Source organism: Bubalus bubalis, chromosome 7 (assembly GCF_019923935.1).
Source record: "Bubalus bubalis isolate 160015118507 breed Murrah chromosome 7, NDDB_SH_1, whole genome shotgun sequence".
NCBI classification, from domain to species: domain Eukaryota; kingdom Metazoa; phylum Chordata; class Mammalia; order Artiodactyla; family Bovidae; genus Bubalus; species Bubalus bubalis.
In genome coordinates this window covers 50092360-50118841 of record NC_059163.1, presented here as the reverse complement: position 1 = coordinate 50118841, position 26482 = coordinate 50092360, and the positions used below count along the sequence as shown (strand labels likewise).

Sequence of the window (26482 nt, the reverse complement as noted above, 5' to 3'; positions counted from 1 at the left end):
TGAAAAGTGAAAGTGAAGTCGCTCAGTCGTGTCTGACTCTTCACGACCCCATGGACTGCAACCTACCAGGCTCCTCCGTCCATGGATTTTCCAGGCAAGAGTACTGGAGTGGGGTGCCATTGCCTTCTCCGAATGAACTCCCTAATTATCTTAAATCTGAGTCCTGGGAAACCCATATATATACATATAGGACATCTTGCTTGACACATAGCCCATGCTTTAGAAACTCAAGGCAGGAAATGTTTGTTGGACCCAAGGAAAGGAAACTGGACTACGAAGCAAGGTGGGTTCCTAGCTGTAGTTCTGCTTAAAGCAGTGCAGTATGTTCCCCTATGATTAGAGGTCTTACTTACAGAAAGAAACATGTACCCGTATCCCTGCCCATTTATATTAATAAAAACAGACCAATATACAAGATAAACCACACACTAGAAGATTCAGGAAGTTTTATGTCTACTAAAGGAATATTTTCAAATTGCCTGTGAAGCCCCCTCCTACTTTATTTTGGCTAGTGTGAGGTGGAGAAGAGAGGTCAAGGATAGAATCCCTTTAGAGATCTTTAATAAGCAATCTCAGTATCATGGTAGATCAGTATTAAAGAGTTCATATTAAAGGAAAAAACCTCTCTTATATAAAGACAGGTTTTGTTTTAATTCAACCTCAAATTTCATAGACTTACATTTCCTAAAAGTAGTTTTTTTCAAAATGGTTGCTGAAAAAAAAAAACTACTAACCAGTTGAACAATCATACCTGAGAATATGGCGAGAGTTAGCTCAGGATACGCCCTTGCTAACTCTTCGGACAGCTGATAGTAAGACACGGAATACAGATGCGGCAGAGGGGCCAGCTGGCTGAGGACGCCGTCCGTTCTCTGGACCTCCAGCTTGTGAGCATAGCGAAACATCTTCGGTTCCAGGATCTACAGGAATGTAACCCATCCATGTAAGCTTTTGTGGGTCCTCTAAATTTCAGCTATAATTAAAAACATAAAATGTTCTCCCAAGAAACATTATAGTTTAAAAGCTATAAAGTTGTATATGTTGTAAAGTATACAACCCTTGGTTAAGAATGAAGAACCACATCCTACCATCAATGGATATAACCATATATCCAAGTGAAATTTCTAAGTTATTCATCTCAGTCTAATAAAGAAAACTCACAAAAGGTTATCATAAAAGAGCTAATTACTTTTCACTTGATTCTCCAAAACAAACTGACTCATATTATTCTCATTTGCTCAACAGAAACAGGTGAAGGCACACAGAGGCTCTAACCACTCAACTTTTCCAAGTGCTCACACAGACACACAGAGGCACACACACAGGTGAGTGGGGGGTTATCACATACAATCCTCTACAATACACTCAAAACTTTGCATTATTTGTAGACTTAAATGACCCATATTATCTTAGTCTTCTGTTTCTAATGATAATTAGGAATCATACCATACATCACTATTAAAAATAAAGATGAACATTAGCATACTTTCAAGGCAAGAACAGATTGCTATGCTTCGTTAAGTCCCGAGTGAAAATATATTTTAATTAACATTTGTTTACAAACCTGTAAAAGTTGCATAGCAACTTCATAGATACTTCGAGAAGAATCAGCGGCTTTAAACAGTATCAGATTGAGGAGCATCACTGTGTCACACTGATAATCCCTAGGGACAAATTTCACATGTTAGATAAACAATGTTTAGAGGCTTTCACACCAGTTAATAAACATGATATGATATAAAGGGAAGGATGCAGGGGCTAAGCCTATGAGGTGACTATTTTTTTTTTTTAAAGGCAATAGGTACAACAGATGCATGGTAATCATTATTATTATTTGGTTAGATTTTGTTCGAGTTTAAGGTAAGAAAATATTGGTTTATTAATATTGCTGAGTACAAAAAGACACATTCTGTTTTTTAAGAGATGGTAAATAATGAAGGATAGCAAAATCTAGAGTACCTGTTCTGGAAAACATTAGCTATGGCTTTGAAACAGCCAGCTGCCACTCTCTTGGAACCCGTGTAACAGCGATCCACCGCCCAATACATCAGGTTGCTCTGATCCGGGTTCAGCTCCAGCAGTAATGTAACTGCCTCACAGCCCAACTGATGCACCTAAGTAAAGGTCACAAAATTGCCCAGGACAAAGAAAGGGATATATTATTTATCTACTCCTCTTACATTTCAATTAAAATAATACAGAGCATATATTTATTGTATTTCATCACAAAACTCAAGTCTCCTTTAGTTCAACTCTTTCTGATTTTATTCAACCAGCAGAAAAACCAATACAGAGAAATTAAACATGGTCTCCTGCTTTTTATATAAGACTGTTAGTCGTACAATTCAATTTTCCAGCAGAGCCACGGAGGTGGCTGATGAATAGGAACAGTGATTAAGTGCTTTCAGGAAAATGAGTGATTAACCTCCCCAGCTATTTTTGTCGAAATTTATTGTTATTTTTGATAGCCCAATACAAAATACATTTCTTCCAGGGGGAAGAAATGTAAGTCTTATTTTAAACTGTGAAGTCTGTGTTTGTATGGTATAAGTAATAAGGGGGGAAAAGTGATTAATTGGAGAGTCATCAAAAAAGTTAAACAGAGCAAATAGCATATTTTTTACATGGAGCTTAAAGTATCCCACAATTATATTCTTTTACTGATTTAAAACCGTTTGTGAGATAAATACACACTACTATATTAATCCTCTAAGAGGGAAATTAAAATTATTTAAATGAGAACTAAATAAGAATTAGAAATTTCTTAGTTTATGGTATGCTATTTAGTTTTACCTAATATGTTTTGGGCCCATAATTCTAACCCATCTTATTTCAAAAAGACATATTCAGTGAGTCATACAATAACTCTAAATAATGCGATGTGTGTGCGTGCGCGCTCAGTCATATCCAACTCTCTAAGACCACATGAATGGTAGCCGCCCAGGCTCCTCTGTTTATGAAATTTCCTAGGCAAGAATACTGGAGTGGGTTGCCATCTCCTACTCCAAGGGGTCTTCCCAACCCAGAGATGGAACCTGCATCTCTTACGTCTTCTGCACCGACAGGCAGATAATTTACCCCTAGTGCCACCTGGGAAGCCCCCCAAATAATGCAACGCAGTGGTAATTTACTACAGAATTTTAAGGGAACTGTCATAATTACCTTTTTGTCCAGAGAGTCCAAAATGTTATCCAACCATTTGTACAAATAGCCATCTGATGAAAGTCCTACATTATCTGCAACAGGGCCACAACAGAGTACAGCAGACATAGCCTTCAAACAATAATATTAGAATTACATTTAAAACATTTCAGAGGTTACATGTTGGTTGCTTAATGAGAAGAGGCAGGATATTTTACTCATGCTTATGTAGCCACAATATCTTTGATTTTTTTGTTTACAAAGAAAAGCATAATAGTAACTTTTGAAACGAAGAAATTTACTATGAGCAGTACATAAATATCATGATACTACATTAGACATGCAGTTTGAACAGTACTGGAGGTGAAGGGAAAAAAAAGATCAAGAGAAAGTACTTAAGTAAGAAAAAAACTAAGTATTTTTTTGAGGCAATCCTCAATTCTTTAAGAATATGGCTTCCAGTTTTCATAGATTCTGGAATATTTCTACATTACATTTTATGCATTTAAATAAACTTCCTGTATAAGTGTTTGAATACAGCAGGCAAATATATATTCTAGTACTCTTAGGTACTCTGAAGAAATCCTGATCCTTTTTATAACACCAGGCACTGAGAGAGAAAAAAATTTAAGTCCACTCTTAACCTAAGAAAAAAGAAGTCAGACTTTTAGGTAAATACCTTCAGTGCACAGTACTGATGTCTGTTAATTTGCATATTTCTGTCACTGTATCTGTCCAAGGGTGTAAACATGATGCTAAAAGGACCTGCCCAGTGACTGAACAGCATAAACAGACTGTGACGGAGGCTCTGTTGAGGAAAAATACTTCTTCTCTGGTGCACTGTAAGTGAAAAATAGGCGGAAAAAATTATTTCCATTTCTTCTTCCCTTAATATGCACATCAATTTATTTGTTATTGGATGGTGGTGATGTTAGTCGCTCAGTCGTGTCTGACTCTTTGCAACCCCATGGACTGTAGCCCACCAGGCTCCTCTGTCCATGGGATTCTCCAGGCAAGAAGACTGGAGTGGGTTACCATTCCCTTCAGGGGATCTTCCTGATCCAGGGATTGAACCCAGGTCTCCCGCATTGCAGGCAGATTCTTTACCGTCTGAGCCACCAGGATTGTTACTGGATACATAATATTATATAAAAAGAAAGCAAAAGTTTTCATTTTAACCTACTCCCAACCTCCACAGTAACAGAAATTATTTACATATATGCATATCACAGGAACAGAGCTGGAGTGTACATTATCATGTTAAGTGAGATGCAGTGTTGTGTGAAATATAGCATCTTGCCAAGTAGAAGTGCATGGCAGTCACAATGCTACTGAAGGCTGACAGAGCTGAGCATCAGGACCCTGCCTCTCCCTGGGTTGTTGCTGGCTATGTGTTAACCTTGGCCAAAACATTAACACAACATACTTCTGGATCATGATTAACCAGAAAGAAAGGGCTTTGGACTATATATACCGTTTTCAGCTATACAACAATCATTACATGGAATCTTGATATATTGATACATAACACACAACAAGGGAGCTGATCTACTTGCAGTAAAGTGTGAGGTCTGGAGTCAAAACCCACTCTGCTGCCTTTTGCTGCTGGTTTAGGTGATCTCCCGTTAGGTGATAACCCTTCACTGGTGGCTCAGAGGATAAAGCATCTGCCTGCAATGCGGGAGACCTGGGTTTGATCCCTGGGTTGGGAAGATCCCCTGGAGAAGGAAGTGGCAACCCACTCCAGTATTCTTTGCCTGGAGAATCCCATGGACAGAGGAGCCTGGTGGGCTACAGTCCACGGGGAAGCAAAGAGTTGGACACGACTGAGCGACTTCACTTTCACTTTCTTTCTTTCTTAGGTGATCTCCAAGGAATCTTTCCACTTAAAATAAACAAGCTCTCTGCAGCAATCCTTGTTGAAGAAACTCAACAGTATCATAATGAACCAAAGTAGAAGTTGTAGACAAGTGCTGAGTAATGGATTAAATCATATCTTTACATTAGTGAGCTTCAGATCAGACAATGTAGAGGAAACCATGCTCTTTTCCTCTATAGAGCATCATTTACCTCTCAAGTTCCAAAAGTTACCCCGACATATTTTTCAAATGTTTACAAGTTGCTTATCAACTTAGATCACCATTCCTCAGGGAGAGAAAAATTATGATAGTCTCTTAATATTCATTTATGGGTTTGAGGAACTAAAAATCATACCTGGAACGTTCTGAATGATATTCGCCACTAAGGCACTAAAATGGCATCGTATATCCTTCAGTGTGTCAGAATCTTTTTCATTTTCTGCTTCCAGGAGTTGTCTAGTTAAATCTACATATTCCAATAGAGTGTTGTTGAGGAAATGTGTTTCCGTATCAAGGCCACCACTTGCACTGAAAATATGGAAGAAAATTCATGTTAAGGAAAACATGATTTTAAACTATAATTTAAGTCAACATTATTCTCTCCATCAAAATATATGGCTTTTCAAAATAAAATTATAAGGAGACACAACAGGAACAGGAAGGATCAGTTTAGAAGGTAGAAAGAAGAAAGACTAATTGTGTGCACTTACACAGTTGTCCTACATAGACATATTATGCCTTTAGCATAATCAATCAAATACCCATCAGGTACCTATTCTCAGCAAAAATTACTGCTATTACTGGGGATACAAACATTTAAGAGAATTCAAGTAAGACTGTTGGTTTTTTAATCTTCTATTTTAGACCTTGGAAGTTTCTTCAGGAATCTCTACAGGAAGATTCTCTTTGAGGCCAGGATTCTGAGTCTAGAGTCCACTGACTGCAAGGAGGTCACTGGTGAAAGAGTCCCACATCCTGGATTCCAGTCTTGTTCCATCAGTTAGTAAGTATGTGACCAGTAGGTGGTACTTGAGAGTATTTTACCGATAGTAATTTAGTTAACTTTTCCTTGTTATATTTATTTGAAAATACCTCTAAAGTTTATGATTCCAAAAGTAAAACTGCTCTTTCAATAGCTGCAAATAGTTTTTTTATAAACATCCTAAAGCCATGAAAATAAGAGTAAGGAACCACAGTGATTGTACAGCATATTAAAAATATCAGTCTATGACTATAAAAATATGTTGAAGGTATTCATGATGAAACTCTCCTTTATTCCTTAAGTGAGTGTTTTTAAACTCTGGGTCAACACTTCACAGTGCCTGGAAACCAACATGGTAGATTGTAAGCTGACTCAGAATAACTGAGTACCTACTATGCACCAGGCACAGAGGATCAACTGATTGAACAAACCGAAGAGCCCTGCCTCCTGGCCATTCCAGAATTCATCTTTTTTTCCTTAAGCGAGGAAAAAAAAACAATGTCCATAATAGTGTTCACTTTATTTTGATTTCTCTTGGGGCAAAAAAAAAAAAAAAAAAAAAGACAAATCCAAAAATAAAACATGCAACTGCGTTATTAACATTACAATAAAAGCAATAAAAAAAGAAAAAAGATTTAGATGTATTTTAGGTTAATTTTTTGCATCAGGTTCAGCAAGTGTCAAATTCATTTTGGCTAACTTCCATTGTTTTATTTTTGTGAAGCAACAAAGGAAAAAAAAAAGAATGACGCTTCTTTTTTCTTTCATTTGCTTTTCATTTACTATAATAGTAAATCAATGGTTTAGATTCTCTTTGATAAAACTATATTTTGAAAGCACTTGTGAAAAACAATCAATATGAAAGGTGTTAGGTGCACTCAGAAATAAATGATCAGGATAAATGGTAAAGTAACAATAAACACTATACTTGCTTATTAATATTTTTTTCCTCAGGATCTTTTCTGGAAATGGTCAGATTCATTTTTTTCCCTCCTTCAATGGTCAGGCAACACCATTATGTTTCTAGGGAAACAGTTATTTCTCTACATAAAGCTGATGGAATTTTCCTCAAGGCGCTGGCCTTAGGGTCAACAATAATTTTAGGTTTTATGTTTTTTATTTGTAAAGAATGGAAATAGAAATTATGTTTTTGGATTTCATAATTGCTCTAAGCACAATAGATTAACAGTTGATTGAAGTAAATTTGCCAAGTTTTTTAGCCTACATGAAAGGCTAAACTTTCATGTAGCCTTTAAATAACATGATTTTTACAACTCTAGAAAAAATAGATATTCAATAAGGTAAGACATAGTTAAAACAGACACCCATCCCTGGAAAAAAAAAAGGTTGCTGTCTACTGCCTAGATTACTAGATCTCAAGAAATATTAAAATCATAAGGACATTCCACTCAACCTTTATCTGAAGCAATCTGTACGAGTGGTAGTGATTCAATATATTTTTTAGCCATGGGCTAATGTATTAGATACATCTTTAGTAAGTAATATTTATAGTGGTGCACATTTTTTGTTGTTACAAAGGTACTTTTCGGTTTTTATATATTTCCTAAGAGAAAAAAAAATTATGTTCCCTAATAAATTACAGGCTTTAAAAATCAAAATCCAATACCTACCTGTGACTAATGACACCAGCATCTGCCAGCAGTTCAAATATTCGTACCAGTTGTACTCGTAAAATATCTCGACGCCTGCGCCGCTTCATATTCTATTCCAAAGATAACAAAGATACTAATTAAAAGTCCTTTAAGTAAGTTGACAGAAAATTTGCTGGTGTAACTTAGAAGGAATACTGGGAATGCCTTAAGAGTTTGGAGGCTTGTTAGTTTGCTTCTGCAAGGTAGATGTCAGACAGTCTAGGGGCTACTACATCAAAAAGGTATGTGTGGATTAATTTGAAATTAACAAGACAAATAAAATCAAATGACATTTTATATAGTAATAAATTTATGAAGGGAGAAATAGAATTAAGTCCACAGTTACTTTTGGTTACTTTTAGGTCAGATTTGCTAATCTGACAACTTTAGAGGAACTGAAACAGTAAACTATTCCCTTTGCATGATAAAGAATCCCTAAGATGCTCCCAATAATATGACAGAAGGGGAGGGAAAACATCACAAAGGGGACTAAAGAAACCCCACAGATTTCACTCATACCATGATTTTTCACTTATCAGTTAATTCTGACACACAAAAATACAAACAAAAAGAAATTCCTTTGATCATTATGGTGTGAATAAATATGTCTGTCCTACTAAGACCAAAGCATTAATGCCTAGAATAATAGTCGTAACATCTCAACTTGATTCTGCTTCTAACAGGAACCAATGTAATGGTAAGCTATAATTAATCTCCTGTATCACTTTCTTCTTGAGCTCATCATTTCATTCATGATGTAATACAGACTATTAAGAATTAGTCTTTCACTTTCTTGTCTACAACCCAGTTTTCTGCCTTCCAAAACAGGCCAGCTGTGGATAACCAGATCATTAAATTTACTGCTTCTCTGAGCTCTTATCAAGTTTGCTGCAATTCATACTGAATGAAATGGTTTCTTAACAGTGCTTGAGGATTTCTGCAGTTTTAGTTGATTTGCTTTCATTCTGTGTTCATAGAAAGACTGTGAGTCTAATGCTCTCAAAATATAGTGCACATTCAGACACACCACTGTGCATATCTATTTCCTTGCTATGATGACTTTTTGTCCTGAAATTGATTAGTATACATACTGCCACTTAATTTTATTTCCAATTCCACTTGCACTGTAACCAACATATTATTTTGAAGCAAAAATCTAATCAATTACAAAATGGAGAATTATCACTACTCCACAGGGCTGAATTAGAAAAAAAGGAAGTGACGAATTACAGATGCTGTCATAAGGTCCCCATACAAAGTAGCTACTATCATCTTCCCCTCTTGTTAAAATTCCTCAGAGGATTGCCATCGTTAATAGCAGTGATTCTAATTCAGTGTTCTACATCAGACTCATCTAAGGTGCTTAAGAAAATAGATTTCTGGGCTCTACTCCAGGGATTCTCATTGAATAGGCTAGGCCCGGGAATCTATAATTTTTTGCAAGCTCTCTGGCTAATGCTCAGATTCTACTGCCATTTGGGGACCACTGGTCTATTGGATAAAGCTGAAACCAGGGGCTTTATCCTTTCACGTCATAGTTCCTTTCTTGCTTTCCAGCCTCACATTCCATCACTTTCCCCATAATTACAAAGAAAAACGTGCAATGTCCACATTTTTTGAAAGTAAAGTTTGCAAACGCTGTTCCCTCTACCTAGAATGTCTTTCCCTTGCTTGTCTACTGGGGAAATATGCTTCAGAAATTCAGCTCAAATGTCACTACCTCAACTAAAAAGCTTTCTCTTACTCCACAGGCAGAACCAAAGGCTTTCTTCTCTGTAGCTCATATAACCCTTTACCTGTTACTTGATTTGTGTGCATAATACATTGTTGTAATTATAGATTATACATCATCTGTTCCACAAGGACTGTGATTTCTAAACGTAGCTCAGAACCTGACGTGTAGATGTGGGGTTCTAGACCTGGGGTTGGCAGAATACAGCCCTCAGACCAGGTCCAGCTCATTGCTGCCTGTAACTGTAATACAGCCACACCCACCTATTTAGCCGTCTAGGCAGCAAACCTGAGCTGCTGCAACAGAGACAGGATGACCTACAAAGATGAAGATAACTATCTGGTCGTTTACAGAGATCAGTGGACTCTCATCCAGACTCTACCCACCCTAACTTCAGGCAGAGAAAATTTAACATCTGTATTACAGAATGGGTTTCTGAGTAAGACCTCCTGGGGACTGGGGATGGTAGTGGTTTCCACATGTTTTAAAAATGTTGAAAATGGCACTAGACTTATTTACTTCTGAATTTCTAAATTTTGTTATACTATATAGAATATAGAAGCCAATTTTCAGTGTTTGCCAAATAAATATTTAATGAAATAAAAATACAGTTTACCTCTGGCCTTCGTTCAAGTGCTTCTTTAATTATGGGATGTAATTCCTCTATTAGTTCCCTAGAAGAAAAATAATATACATTCTTTCAATTAATAGCCAAACATATAATCCGACCTGAAGAAATATGTAAATATTAATATAATGATATAACCTGACAAATGTTAACCCTAATCTTACTGTTTTAAACACAATTTTTATTGTGTGTTTTTTTTGGTCATACTACATGGCTTAATGGAATCATAGTTCCCCGACCAGGGATCAAACCTGGGTCCTTGGCAGTGAAAGCATGCAGTCCTAACCACTGGACCGCCAGGAAGTCTCTGTTTTGTTTTGATTGTGAAATAACACACACACTCTGTAGAATATTTGAAAAACAGAAAAAAAATGGCATAGGCCACTTATTCTAATTTGTAGAGATAAATACCTGTTCAATCATTTACAACCCATATATAGTTTACATAGTTGAAACTCTAACATACATAAAATAGTATCCTTTTATCTTTAATTAACACTAGTATAAGCACTTTCACATGCCATTAATTATAATACTCTAGTATTGGGTTAAATATGAAAAATTTCCTAACCATTTTCATTTATTACTGACTCATTAAATTTTATCTATTAAAACAAATAATGTCCAGTGAATACCTTTATATATTAATCTTTGACTTCAATTCTGATTATCTCAATAGGATTAGTCCTTACAAATGAAATTATCAATCAAAAGGTATGAACTTCATGAAAATAATCTTTTTTTGCTTATATTCTGATTTTAAATTGTAAATGTACTCACTGTAGAAAATTGGGAAAATACAAAAAAAAAGAAGAAAATAAAATCCATCCGCAATTTCATTGTCTATAGAAACTACTGCAGACATTCAAAGTATCTGCTTCAGAATTGTTTCTATTTATGCGGATTTGTGAAACTGAGATAATTTTTGTACCTCATTGTTTTCTATTAGCACAACAGTATATTTACTTGTCATAAAATAATCTTCTAACACTTCATTTATAATGAATGCTATCCAGACCTACATATATGATTTATTAACCTATTCTCTGTTGTATATGTTACCTTGGAGACAAAACATCAACCATTACACCATATCAATAGAGGACAACCTCAAAAGAAAAAATTCAGGATCCAGAACTTCCCTGGTGGCACGGTGGATAAGAATCTGCCTGCCAATGCAAAAGACACAGGTTCGATCCCTGGTCGAGGAAGATTCCACATGCCATGGAGCAACTAAGCCCATGCTCCAAAACTACTGAACTGTGAGCACTCTAGAACCTGCATGCTGCAACTGCTGAGCCCACGTTCTGCAACAATGAAGCCTGCACATGCTAGAGCCTGTGCTCCTCAACGAGAGAAGCCATGGCAATTAGAAGCTGACACTAGGCAAAGAGCAGCCCACGCTCGCCGCAACTAAAGAAAACTTGCACAAAGCAAGGAAGACCCAGCACAGCCATAAATAAATAAATATTTTTTTAAAATTCAGGATCTAGTCAGCAATAACAAAGAAGAAACTCAGGCAAAACGAAGAATTTGCTTTATGATTGTGAAAAACATCAAGAATGATATAAAATATGTACATAAATAATTCTTTTAAAAATAGTCACTCTCTTGAACAAGAAGGAGAAAAACTATTTTTAAGCATCAGAATCACTATGTAAGACAGGAAGGTAAATATTATACCTTTACATGGCATTTTATAATCTCTAGAACATGTTTATGTATAATATATGATTTTCATAATCATTCTTTGAAGAAAATAGAAAATAAAGGTGCAGATAAATTAAAGGACCTGCTAAATGTTAAATGGCTAGCTAGCTGGTAAAAGTCAGGATTGATATGAAACTATCTGGATAAGTATGCTACCTTGCCTTCTCAAAAAGTAGCCACATTTACTATTCTACTACATATAGAAACATATAAAGATTTTGTAGCATCTAAAAAAAAAAAAAAAAAAAAAGAAATATATAAAGATAATTACCTAAATGCTCCTGGGTTGGTCCTGCCAAGACCTAGAACAAGGGATTCAGTGATTTCCATGCTCTCAGAGCGCATCATTGGAACTATGTGCTTAAACAAGGATGAAGGGGATGGGATGCCAATAATCTGAAAAAAAGATATTATATTTATAGTAGCCACTAATGATAGTACATTCAAATAAGTAATATGACATTTCAACAATATTTGGTCACAGACAAGGGAATAACAACATTTCAGAATAAACAGCGCTTCAGAATTCACCTCTAACGTACATAATCTTAAAAGGGTCACTGTGAATTTGCTCACTACAAATTGGTTAACAGAAGTGGGATTTGCAGGCCTCTTAATTTCTTACAGACACTCACTATCATGTAATACAGGCTGACTCCCTCCCTTAGCCTATTTCTTTTGACCTGTAAAAATAAGTAAAAACAAAAAACTACTTCTAAAAGAATCATCAGTGTTAAAGTTAAATACCCAGTATTAAGTTTTATCAATTTCCTTCAACCATTTGATAATATTTTATTTCATATCATGGAGACCATATCACTGTTCTTTTTTTTTTTTTATATCACTGTTCTTATCAAGTTATTTGTCCCACTACATAATTTAGGGAAATTCTAAAAGAAAAAGTTTATATATTATTGGTTCCAACTAAGCATCCATTAAAATATTGGGTTGGCCAAAAAGGTCGTTTGGGTTTCATACGCTGCTATGGACAACCTGAAGGAACTTTTGGGCCAACCCAATAGTAACGGGGATTTCTTGAACCATTTTCAGTATTAGTCCATGTAACTTATACATTTTTCAATCAAGTTACTTTATTGTCCTGAAAAAGAAATTTTAAAACATTCCTTTTATGCTGTCATTTGGATTCAATGACAGAACTAAACAACTTACTTTAGAGTCAATGCCGTAGCCACTATCAGGGGTGGACGCCAGCGTCTCAGGCGGAGAACACCTCACAGAACCCGCAGATGTTGAGGATGCTGTGGAGGCCGCTGCACTGCAGCAAAGAAGCAGGTAGTTTCTCCACAGGCCAATGTATGAGTCACTGCTTGTGGTAGTATTTACTTTCTTAGCATTGATGGGGCTACTGAGAAAAAGAAGAAAAACAGGTAGATGTAAATAACATGTGTTTTTAAAAGTTTCTTTTAAACAAAAGCTCCTCTGTCCATGGAGTTCTCCGGGCAAGAATCCTGGAGTGGGTGGCCATTCCCTTCTCTAGGGGATCTTCCCGGCCCAGGGATCGAACTCGGGTCTCCTGCATTGCAGGCAGATTCTTTACCATCTAAGTTACCAGGGAAGTCCAACTAAAGCTAAATTTCTACCAATTTAGGGGAGATGGTTAGCATAAAGTATTTATTACTACTACTGAATCTCTGTAGAATAAGATATAATGAGTAAAATACAAGATTGAAAGTTAAAACATTATAGGATCATTTTAACATAATCTATTATTTCTGTGGGTACAGTTAATATTTTATTAGGTCACATTTTATAACATTATGTATACTCAATGCAGAGGAAAAAAAGTGAAAACAAAATGAAAATCACCATTAATCCCACACCAAAACAAGCTCTATATATTCTTCTGCTGCTGCTGCTGCTGCTAAGTCGCTTCAGTCGTGTCTGACTCTGTGCGACTCCATAGACAGAAGCCCACCAGGCTCCCCCGTCCCTGGGATTCTCCAGGCAAGAACATTGGAGTGGGTTGCCATTTCCTTCTCCAGTGCATGAAAGTGAAAAGTGAAAGTGAAGTCGCTTGGTCATGTCTGACTCTTAGCGACCCCATGGACTGCAGCCTACCAGGCTTCTCCGACCATGGGATTTTCCAGGCAAGAGTACTGGAGTGGGGTGCCATTGCCGTCTCCATATATTCTTCTACACATCTTCAATTCAGACACATGTATAAAGGTATAATATATCTCTTTTAGCTTATAAAAAGTGAATAATATTATTTCATTTGTTTTGTACTTGCTCTTTATACTTAACATATATGTTGAAACATCCTTCATGTAAATAAATATACTTCCATGACCTCATTTTTGATGACCATGTTATATCATAGAGATTATTATGATTTATAGAGCCACACTTTCACTGTTGGATATTTAAGCTAACAGTAATTGTTCCCTATTATACACAATATTAAACATTTGAATATATGCTTCATTATAATACATGTTTAATTATTTTCTCGGGTAAATTCCTGAAACTGGAATTGCAGAGTCAAAGAATATCTACATTTTTAAAGCTTCTATCAAATTTCTGTCTTGAGAGATTAGACCACTAAAATATTTTGGAACAATTCCATAAATCTTCCCCAAAATGGAAAATTCTGTTGGGATTAATGACTGAGAGCAAAACAAAACAGGAAAAATACTAAGTTTTAGTCCTCACCTTCAGTAGGCTTATAATCTATTAAGATAAACAATACATACCATGCCATTGATTCATTGATAGTTTCTCAGTATCTTATAAAAGTTTCAGAGCACTGTGATGGCAGTAAAATAACAAAAACAAAAACCTGCTTAAAAAAATCACCACCATCATACGTGCTAGGGGAGATATACAACACAGAAATAAAAGTGTCGAATGGTGCTAAGTCTGATGAAGAAAAATAGAGCAGAAAGTGGATACAGGGAATGGTGGTAGAAGAGCGTATTTTAGGTGGTAGGAGAGGTATTTTACCATTTAAAATATGGTAAAATAAAGGAGACTAAATACATTCATAAATGTTATACAAGGTGGCAAGTGTCAATCTTCATTAAAAAAAAATGGCATCCAATAAACAATACCTGAGAATCTGTATCAATATATAATTAACATATATGTATACATATATATAAACAGTAAAAACAAAACCAAAAAATGTATATATGCTTTTTCAAACAAATTTTCTTTGCAATTTAAGGCTTTATAATCTGCAGTTTATAAAGCAATGGTCAACTCTCTGTCACACTGTCAGTTACCCTTAACTCTTTACTATTATGCTCAGAAACTCACTGAACTTGTTTCCCTTCACTTCCCACCCTGTATCTACAAACTTATCTATACCCACATCCATATTCATCTTCAGACTCTCTCCTCATTCATTCATTCATTGAACACAAAGTATGTACCCATCAGTGTGATAAGTAAATGAACAATTATAATTTGTAAGACCAAATTATACAAAAAGAATGAAAGGATTATATGACTATATCCTTTTTAACTTTCATTGTCCTCCTTAACACACCAGTACATTATGAAATGTCGTTTATGGGATTTCCAATTTATAGAATTTTTCAAGTGCATGTGTTGTGAAGGCTGACAGCCTATATACTGTAAAATTTACACTAGGAAAATCACTTACTTTATATCAACTTGTGGGGATAACAACTGAAGCCTTGTGTAGGCAAACATCCAAGCATAGCTCACAGCTGTAGGGCAGTGTTTTGGAAGGTTTTCTTGCTTTAAAAAACTGGAGAGACTTATAATCCATGGGTCTTGGCCTTGGGTCACATGTGCAAATATCCATATGTGTGATGGACTGATCACATCAAACTGGTGGCTAATGGGAGAGGAGTTCCACTCTGCTAATGTCTGTAAATCTATTGAGCTTGGGCAGTACAGCAAAGTAGTCTAAGCAGAGAAAAAAATTCATTATTGCACATTTCAACAACTTTTGTAAGTTTTACCATATATATTGCTTTAAATTATGAAAGTGGTCTACTGGTAGTTTCTAGAACAGAGATTCTTAAACAGGGATAATATGAAGTCCGAGATACCTTTAAGGAGGTAGAGAATTCCTGAAATTGCATATAAGGTTTTTGTGCACATGCAGTTTTCTAGAATAGATTTCTATAATTTTTATTAGTCTCAAAAAGATCTATAAACCAAAAAGGTTAAGAATCACCACGTATGTAATTCTTAAATGAATATGCAATTCACAGGATACTCAAGATGCTAGAGAACTCAAAAATGAACCATTAACTTTCATGCTGATGTGCACTGCAAGACAAGTGAAAATGTCAGTTGCACAGTCATGTCCAACTTTGTGCGACTCCACAGACTGTAGCCTGCCAGGCTACTTTGTCCCTGGAGTTTTCCAGGCAAGAATATTGGAGTGGGTTGCCATTTCCTTCTTCAGGGCATCTTCCTGACCCAGGGATCGAACCTGGGTCTTCCACACTGCAGGCAGATTCTTTACCATCTGAGCCATCAGGGAAGCCATTGTGTACTATGTATGCATAAGTGGAACAGACTGGAAAATGGGCTCCTCTCCAGAGCTACACATTCTCAAATATTTGCTCAATAATAGTCAGAGCTCTTATACTGAAGAGATAAAGACTTCAGAGCAAATTATTTATGATTCAATAGACAACAAAAAATGGAGCCTTAAAAACTGAACAGAGGCTTGATTCACTTGATCATTCAACAGATATTTACAAAGGACCTGCTCTCAGTCAGGCACTGCTTTAGGCACTAGAAGAGAGTCACTCACTTCTCTTCGTGTTGGCCAATTCATGGTTAATAATCTAAAACAGAATTCTTTAAATTGAACAGATTCATAACCATACCTTAGGCTTCTAAAATTTTATTATCTCTCTTGGTTACATGTAACTTTGAGTTGTAAGAGTCAAGAGTTATGTAGAAAGTACAGAAACCTCTTGTGCAGGTATTGCAAAACAGGAAGAAAATAATTTCAATTAGTAAAGTTTGATAGTTATTCTTATATCAGTTTTGAAAACTTGGTATATGACCTTTCTCCCCCAAATCAAACTAAGAAAGATAGCATAAGCTTTCTTAGTAATGTATGTGTTGACGAAGTGTTTTTCTTCATTTTAATGAGTGAAATTACATATATTGCTGTTGTTTAGCTGCTAAGTTGTGTATGACTCTCTTGCAACCCCACGGACTGCAGCCCACCAGGCTTCTCTTTCCATGGAATTTTCCAGGCAAGAACATGGGAGTGGGTTGCTATTTCCTTCTCTAGGGGAACTTCCAAACCCAGGGATCAAACCCACATCTCCTGCATTGACAGGCAGATTCTTTACCACTGAGCCACCAGGGAAGCCCCAAATTACATATGACTCGGGCATAAGATATTACATCTTTACTCCATGCACTTGAATTTATATGGCAAAGCAAACAAATACACTTACTGCAAGATGCAGAATGCAATTTTTTTGCTTTGAATTTCAACAGAAAAAATTTCGATAGCCCTTTAACCAGCATTATACAGGTCAAGAATACTATATGCCATAATCAATAGCAAATAGTACTTGATTGCAACTTCAGATTTAATAGAAACTTCTTAGATTGGAAAGATTGGAATTTTACAAAGATAAAATATTTATATTTTTGTGGGCAAGAATACTAACCATAGCATAAAGTAGTGCCACTTTTTAAAAATTATTTTTTATTTTCAAAGCACTTTACCATTTTCACAAATACTTTCTAATGCATGATATTTGTAAAAGAAACTCAGGTGTGTATGTATGTACATCTTAAGTTTCAAAACATTGCTGAATAGCATGAAATCATTATAGTTACCTGATCGGCCCCAGTGAGATGAATGAAGCTCTCAAGAATGGATGGGCTCAGCCTGTCCATCACATCTATGGCTAATTCATCATCACCCTATAAAAAAGACATCACGTGTCTATTAAAGTTTAGGAATGTTTAAGAACAGCAGCCAAACCTAGATAAACATTACAAATTTACTTTAGCCCTATCTGTTACAAATGGAATAGAAGGCAGGTTGGTGAGCTTAGACCCTCTCAAAAAGATCTTGTTAAAAAGTAAATTATACCTGCATCGTAAAAACAGAAATGGAACAAAGATGGACAAAAAGGATGGTTTTTTAAGTACTTTCATTAGATAGCTGAATGAAATATCTAAAATTTACCTTAGGTATTTCCAAAAGTGCAAATAAAGCCCGTATTTCTCTAAGGACGCTAACAGCTAATCTCCTGGTGGCAGGTCGACTGCTACAGAGAGTGACGAGTGCAAACCCTTCGACCACATGGAATACACTGGAATATGGGCTCCTTTCCAGAGGAGGGGGATGAGAGGCTCCATTAACCACACCATGCTTGAAAAATAAAATGCAAGTTAAAAAAAAAAAGTATGTATTCCAGTAAAACAATTAGTAAAGAGTAAAGGCAAATCATAAAAATGACTGCTACAGGTCTGCCTCAGCTCAAGAAATTTAAATAACATTTAATTTATAAAAATGTCACATCACATAGTGAAAAAAGCATTTAATTGGCAGTCTAAAACACATGAATATACAATGTACCTAAGTTCTATCATTCTCTGGCTACTTTATAAACAGCTTTAGAGTTGACACTTAATCACTATTGGTCCAACATTTCTATATGGAAAATGAAGGATTGAATGGCATCCTTTGTACTCAAAGTTTGGACCAGCAGCGTGGCATCACCTAGGAGATGGTGATGTGCAGGCTCACTAAACATTGAGAAGCTGGGTTGGCTTAGATGATCCAGCTGTAATATCCAAGGTTCTATGGCTTCTACATTTTCACAAACCAATAATTTGAGCACCTTTTTCAGTTAAGAAGCACACATACTGTATATGTGAAATGGGGACCACTGGTGCCTTTGATAAACAACCAAATAACTGAAAGGCTATCAACATTTTTTATTATACCAGCATTCAACATATTGGAAACAGCCTATTATGTGAGTTAGAATTGCCTTCACTTTGTATGTTCACTGAAAACTAATTATTACCAAAGGAAGAATTTAATTTCTATATTTAATATATAAACTATAACAAAGTTCTGTTTAAGGGGTTACAAACATTTTGAAAGAAAGTAAACTAGTGAAGCTTCTAATTTTTGAGGAAGTCAATATGTTTTAACATCATAACCAGTCATTTGCCACTGATCATGCACAGAGGAACACTCTGAAAGAGTCTGGTACCTGTGAGTCCTGGTTTTTGTTATGCATTTGGGTTGCTTGTTTCCACTGATTTATTAATTGTACCAACATCTTTACAGCATTATCAAGAAGTGTGGGATGGACATCAGTCACTTCACGAACAATAAAATAAACAAATCCTGAAAGGACATCCTCACGCCAATCTGGAAAATCAAGCATTAGTGCCTGCAGAGTATTGAAAGCCAGAGCACGAAGTTCTTCATCCATATGAATTGTGAGCCTACCAAGAACAAAATTCCATTAGCAAACCTCAAAAACCTTCCAAAGAGCTTTATCATCTAGAACTTAAAACTAAGAATTTAAAAAATACATCCTCTCAATTGGTTCTTAAGAAGTAAGAAAATAGGAACCAATGTTCACTTTTTGTGCTGTATTTGTCCTTATGCTAATCTGTATTCATTTATTTAAATTCACATGTCAATCTATTAATATCAGTTGGCATCAGAATAGTAAGTTTGATGATTCAGAATAGTACGTTTGATCATAACACAAATGTCCTTTAGAAAACACAGAACCAGAATTACATTTAAAAAATTCTTTAATCCTTAAAATGCCATATATTATTCTATAATCAATCAAATTTATGCTGAATTATATAATACCTTAGTACTAGCTCACACTGATTCAGTCTTATACTACCACTGGAAAGGACACAGTTTATCTCTGTTGCTCCTTTCATGCTGCTGAGCTTACAGTTAAACATAAGACGGCTGATTGTGAAGGAAAAAATACAAGTCAGGACGGAATGAATTTAACAGAAATAATTCTTGAAAATGAAAATGAGAATTAAGCTGTAACTTCATAAATGGGGTATACCTAGAAAGAAGATGAAAAAAAAAAGAGTAACACATGAAGTCTTCAAAAGAATTTATGTTAAGTAAATTATAGGAGAGGCTATATATAGTTACCTTTTAAAGACATCAATAAGATATGAGGACAGGAATGTAATATTAGTTAAAGGATTTTGATAGGACTTAAAAAAGAGAATGATAAACAAGAAAATCATAAAAGATAGCTGCAGCAATGAAACTACTAATATTTAATGCTATATGAGTAAGAGTTTCTGTTTGGGGCTACAGAGAATTATTTACATGATTGACCATCAAGACACATGTATCAGAGTTAGAAACAGCCTGAATGAATAAATATAAGTAGGTGATATTTAAAAATATGCCACAGTTACATGCTTGGGCAGCTGAAAAGATGGAGTTATTCTCAATGACAGAGGAAGGACGCTGTGTGATATCAGTCTTCACCCTGCTGAACTCAGTTCTGGTCTTCACTAAGCTAACCTTCAACTGACATTGAGACTGTGGAGAAAATGTATTACAGTTGTTTAATACAAAGACCCGGAAGTGAGCCATGAAGCAGCAGCAGTTACAGGAGCACATTGGAAATACCACACAGGGTCAGATCAAGGGTCCCAACCCAGTGTTGTGTCTCTGATAGTGGCGCCAAAGGAGAGACTGTGGGAAGGGAGAGTGACCAACTCCATGCTGCTGGCTATAAAGGTAGTTCAACATTCCTTAAATCCATGAACGTACACCTCTCTGTGTGACTCGGGATATATCCATGCAGAGAAAGGAGCCTGACTCATTTATGGCAGAAGAACTATTGACCCTTCCCTGGAGACAGCAGACAGGTCTGCAAACTTACAGTGTATTTTTGCTTTGTTTGTTTGCTTGCTTTATTCTAAGTAAATAAGATTTAGCCATCACAATTCCAAATGATAGGAGCTAGGGACAAAAGAAGCAGACACTGGGATCTTTCTTTCTGCCAAAATAAATTAAGTATCACAGGGGAAGGAAGCAAAGTCAATAGCAAAGCAACCTATCAACCACTGGCTAGATGTTTGCTTCTTTACTCGGCTCCTCCACCCCTGCCCCTTGCGGATGCAACTTCACTTTGGTGGGGAATATGGACTACCATCCACAAAATGGTGAACTCAATTGAGGTGGGAGGAGTAAGAGCAGAAGTGAATGTCAGTTGTTTACTGTGTTCTCAAGGAATAATATTATAAATTTTATAAATATTATAAATTATAAAATATTATAAATATTATAAATAATCTAATTTATAGCAAGAGTTAAGAGACACAGTGGGAAGGGATGACTTTATCTCATGGTGCCAAGTTTCAAAGTCACCTCTTTCTTCTCCTCCTCATCCAATACCATTCAGTCTCCTACTGCAACCCTTAAGAGCTGAGGTTGGGTAGTATATGGGTGTTTGAAATGCTCCGTGACCAAGGAGGTGGGAAAGGCTGCTAGAGCAGTCTATTAACTGTTTATTCATTGTGAATTTAACTTAAGGCTTAGTAATAAGAGTTCAGCAAGCAGTAACCATCTTTGAATATGGTAAGATATCACTGCTCCATTAATAGTCTTTGTGCTTGGTTTTCCATTAGGGTAGGGCCAGCAAATATGGCTCAAGGGCCAAATCCAGCCAGGCTCCTTAACAGGTGGCTGCTTCTTCACTACAATGGCAGAGATGAACAGCTGTGACAGAGACCACGTGACTCACACACTTAAAACAGTCACTATCTTGTCTTTTAAGAAAAAAGTCTGCTGACCCCTTATTTAAAGAGAATCCCCAACTGTATCAGCAAAGCAGTTTTTCAAAAGGCCATCACCTCAACTTAGAATTACTTCCAGGAACTGGTATTTAAGTTTGGATGTCATATTAATTACTCTTTTTATAGAGCCTAGTGAGGAAAGAGATAAAAACTTGAACTCTATGGGCTCTGCAATAAGAGACAAAAAGTGAAAATGAGACCTGGTCACCACCTTAGGTGCTAAAGAAAGGACTATAGGAGTTAACACAATAATTAATTGCCTAGTGAGTGTCATCACACACTGATAATGTTCATATATTAACAGAACATGTTCTATAAATCCCAAGAAATAATAAATACTAGATGGAAAGGCAAGGAATTTAAAAATAGGATTTATAGGGGAACCCAGAAGAATTTTAAAAGTTGAAAGATGAGTAAGGAGAATGTGTTAACAAAACAAAAGACAAAATGGGAGTTTAGAGAGTTATCCACAGATTAAAAATGTCTTTATCACTACTTTTTTTTAGTGATAATAGTAAGGGGATGCTTTAGAAATTTAAAAAGACTGAATGACATAAAAGTTAAACTCACAAACAGGAATTCTCATTTACCTTGCTAACAGTTCAATAAGGTCAGTTCTGCTCATACCATCAGGAATCAGCCTTGGAATAGCAGCAATGCAAGTTCTAAACAAATCAATTTTGGGTTTTCTTTCCCCGCTAAAAAACAGATTACAAGAGGACTTAATAAAATGAATCTTACATACATCAAACAATGAAAGCAAATTAGAAAAATTATTACAGAAAATATGAGCCCACCTCCAAAAGTTTAATGTATTTAACATAATAAAAAGAGTATATACATTTCCGGTAAATAATTATCAGTTTATAAATGCAAAAAAATAATATATAATTAAGGAAAAAAACACAGCTAGCAAGAAAAAAAGGTTTTCAGTAACTGGTAATTAATAACTAATAATAGATAACTAGTAATAGATAACTAATAAGAACCTACTGTAGGGCACAGGGAACTCTACCCAATACTCTGTAATGGCCTACATATGAAAAGAATCTAAAAAAGAGTGGATATATGTATATGTATAATTGATTCACCCCTTCTATACTCTGAAACTAACACAACACTGTAATAAATCAACTAAACTTCAATAAAAAACTTTTTTAAAAAGAAAACAAGCATAACAAATATTCAAATAGTAAATATTAAGCAAATTATTTATTGGTGGCGCAGTGGTAAAGAATCTGCCTGCCAATGCAGGAAACGCAACAGACATGGATTTGATCCCTAGGTCAGGATGACACCCTGTAGTAGGAAATGGCAACCCATTCCAGTATTCTTGCCTGGAAAATTCCATGGACAGAGGAGCTTGGTAGGCTATATAGTCCATGGAGTTTCAAAAGAGTCAGATATGGCTGAGCACACATACACACATTTATATTATTAATTGTTTCAAATAAGTTAAATCTCTGATTTAAATCTCTATATTTAATTATTAAAATAAATAATATTGCCATTAAATAACCTAATATTAGTTATTTGGGGGGGGCCTATAAAATTAACAAAAAAATTTCTTTATTTTCAACATCATATACTAACAGGAGTTTTAGAAAACAGACATTCTCATATACCACTGGTGGTATTGTTTGTTCTTGTCTTTTTATTTTACTTCAGAATATACAAACACACACAAAAATAAGCATATTGTTTATGTAATAAAATATGTGAAATTTGGAAATCCTGGTTCTTCCAGATGCTTGATGCAATTTAATTCACCTGTATTTTCCCTAGTTATTCAATGATTTTATTTATTTATTTTAAATATCTACCCTTTTATATACTGGCTTTTATTGTGGTCTATATTTCAAAGGAAAGCTGTTAATTTATTTGACACAAATTGTCCTTCAGCTGGCCCAATAAAACATTCTTATATGGAAAAGACTTGGGATGTTTTAAGAGTTTTGGGGTCAGTATTCATTATAGTGGCAATGAATCTACTACTTATTTTTAGTGATTTTATATATAGTCAGTCTTCTCTTAGCTTTGTCCCAATATGCATGATTTTAGTTACGATAATTTAGTCAAATAATACCAGTCCCCAACAGTGGGATTCAATTTCTGTTACCTGATATTAACTGAAAGTAATTGTATACCCAAGCTTCCCTATTAGCTCTTCAGCCTACAAATCAGGATGTAAATAACAGATGTGTATCATAACCAATGATTTCACCACATCAATTTTTTCTAAGTCTGTCATGATTGGTCACTATACACCTCTTATTCGGTTCACATGGCAAAAGTGTGTAGCTGTGTTGATTCCCTGTCTCCAGTGGTAAACTCAGGTGATACTGGACAAAAATGGATAATCAAAAGAGTAAGTTGGCCAACAAAAATTAAAGTACAGCAAAGGAGAAAGGAAGTGAACACTGGAAGTGAAATTCAAATCAAACATTAATGGAGTTACAGAAGAAACAGCTGACGAGGGCAAGCTGACACTGCTGTCCCTGAAGACCCAACATATGCAGTCAGAGGAGCTCAGTGAGGGCATGTTCATGGGCATAAATGAGGCGAGCGTGACCGAAAGGATGACGATTTTCCAGAGGAAGTAATGCAAGGGGAAAAAAACCCCTTCACATTAGAGAAACTCTCCTGGGGCTTGCCAGGTGGTGCTAGTGGGAAAGATCCTGCCTGCCAGGGCTAATGCAGGAGACAAAAGAGATGAGGGTCCAATGCCTCAGTCAGAAAGATCCCCTGGAGAAGGAAATGGCAACCCACGCCAGTATTCTTACTTGGAAAATCCCATGGACAGAGGAGCCTGGTGGGCTACAGTCTATGGGGTCCCAACGAGTCAGACACGACTGAAGTGACTTAGCACGCACAGAGATGTTAGCATACACTAGTATATAGTAACCATGCATTCATTGAGAGATCCAGTATCCAATTTGGTGGTCTAAGACCTACAAAGCAGATATTAACACCATAAAAAAGTCCTCTTGTAAAAAATACATGGATACTTTCTAGCAAGTAAAAGAAGTTGTTGCCATAAAATATATCTTTCTGAGAAGGAAGTCCCTAACAATAAAGGGAAACTCTGTGTTGACAAGCAGTCCTGGGAGTGGCGTGGAGGGTGAGGTGAGGTACAGTTTCTCACACAAAAAACTACTCATACATTATTTCCCTCTGTACCCTCAGTTCCCAGGAGCTTTTCAGGTTTTCCTTTTTGTTGAACAAAGCTCTGGAAATAAGAGCATTTATTTGACTATGCCTCGACCAGAAACGCCAAAGAAGCTGAAGTTGAACAGTTCTATGAAGACCTACAAGACCTTTTAGAACTAACACCCAAAAAAGATGTCCTTTTCATTATAGGGGACTGGAATGCAAAAGCAGGAAGTCATGAAACACCTGGAGTAACAGGCAAATTTGGCCTTGGAGTACAGCATGAAGCAGGGCAAAGGCTAATAGAGTTCTGCCATGAGAATGCACTGGTCACAGCAAACACCCTCTTCCAACAACACAAGAGGAGACTTTACACATGGACATCACCAGACGGTCGACACTGAAATCAGACTGATTATATTCTTTGCAGCCAAAGATAGAGAAGCTCTATACAGTCAACAAAAACAAGACTGGGAGTTGACTGTGGCTCAGATCACGAACCAAATTTAGACTGAAATGGAAGAAAGTGGAGAAAACCACTAGACCATTCAGGTATGACCTAAATCAAATCCCTTATGATTATACAGCGGAAGTGAGAAATAGATTTAAGGGACTAGATCTGATAGAGTGCCTGATGAACTATGGATGGAGGTTTGTGACATTGTACAGGAGATAAGAATCAAGACCATCCCCAAGAAAAAGAAATGCAAAAAAGCAAAATGGCTGTCTGAGGAGGCCTTAAAATAGCTGTGAAAAGATGGGAAAGGAAAAGCAAAGGAGAAAAGAAAGATATACCCATTTGAATGCAAAGTTCCAAAGAATAGCAAGGAGTGATAAGAAAGCCTTCCTCAGCGATCAATGCAAAGAAATAAAGGAAAACAACAGAATGGGAAAGACTAGAGATCTCTTCAAGAGAATTAGAGATACCAAGGGAACATTTCATGCAAAGATGGGCTTAATAAAGGACAGAAATGGTATGGACCTAACAGAAGCAGAAGAGGTGGCAAGAATACACAGAAGAACTGTACAAAAAAGATCTTCACGTCCAAGATAATCATGATGGTGTAATCACTCACCTAGAACCATCACCTAGAGCCTAGAGACATCCTGGAATGTGAAGTCAAGTGTGCCTTAGAAAGCATCACTATGAACAAACTAGTGGAGGTGATGGAATTGCAGTTGAGCTATTCCTAATCCTGAAAGATGATGCTGTGAAAGTGCTACACTCAATATGCCAGCAAATATGGAAAACTCAGCAGTGGCCACAGGACTGGAAAAGGTCAGTTTTCATTCCAGTCCCAAAGAAAGGCAATGCCAAAGAATGCTCAAATTACCACACAAATGCACTCATCTCACACGCTAGTAAAGTACTGCTTAAAATTCTCCAAGCCAGGCTTCAGCAATACGTGAAGGGTGAACTTCCAGATGTTCAAGCTGGTTTTAGAAAAGGCAGAGGAACCAGAGATCAAATTGCCAACATCCGATGGATCGAAAAAGCACAAGCGTCCCAGAAAAACACCTATTTCTGCTTTATCAACTATGCAAAGCCTTTGAGTGGATCACAATAAACTGTGGAAAATTCTGAAAGAGATGGGAATACCAGACCACCTGACCTGCCTCTTGAGAAACCTATATGCAGGTCAGGAAGCAACAGTTAGAACTGGACATAGAACAACACACTGGTTCCAAATAGGAAAAGAAGTACGTCAAGGCTGTATATTGTCACCGTGCTTCTTTAACTTATATGCAGAGTACATCATAAGAATCGCTGGGCTGGAGGAAGCACAAGCTGGAATCAAGATTGCCAGGAGAAATATCAATAACCTCAGATAT

The 26482-nt window shown here is 36.2% G+C and overlaps 1 protein-coding gene across 8 annotated transcripts in view; it reads right to left on the bottom strand.

Moving 5' to 3' along the window:
• Window positions 1-26482, bottom strand: part of FRYL (FRY like transcription coactivator) — a 264481-nt gene that overhangs the window by 61826 nt on the left and 176173 nt on the right. For all 8 annotated transcript variants that reach the window (XM_044945882.2, XM_025290069.3, XM_025290064.3 and 5 more), the window contains 15 exons: window positions 22090-22197; window positions 18910-19147; window positions 17871-18056; window positions 17516-17602; window positions 15333-15601; window positions 12875-13070; window positions 11976-12100; window positions 9983-10040; window positions 7614-7705; window positions 5356-5528; window positions 3821-3981; window positions 3163-3273; window positions 1960-2114; window positions 1565-1664; window positions 752-920 (listed from right to left, as the gene is read on the bottom strand). In XM_044945882.2, coding sequence (XP_044801817.1) covers window positions 752-920; window positions 1565-1664; window positions 1960-2114; window positions 3163-3273; window positions 3821-3981; window positions 5356-5528; window positions 7614-7705; window positions 9983-10040; window positions 11976-12100; window positions 12875-13070; window positions 15333-15601; window positions 17516-17602; window positions 17871-18056; window positions 18910-19147; window positions 22090-22197 — 2228 coding nt within the window. The remainder of the gene's footprint in view (window positions 1-751; window positions 921-1564; window positions 1665-1959; window positions 2115-3162; window positions 3274-3820; window positions 3982-5355; window positions 5529-7613; window positions 7706-9982; window positions 10041-11975; window positions 12101-12874; window positions 13071-15332; window positions 15602-17515; window positions 17603-17870; window positions 18057-18909; window positions 19148-22089; window positions 22198-26482) is intronic.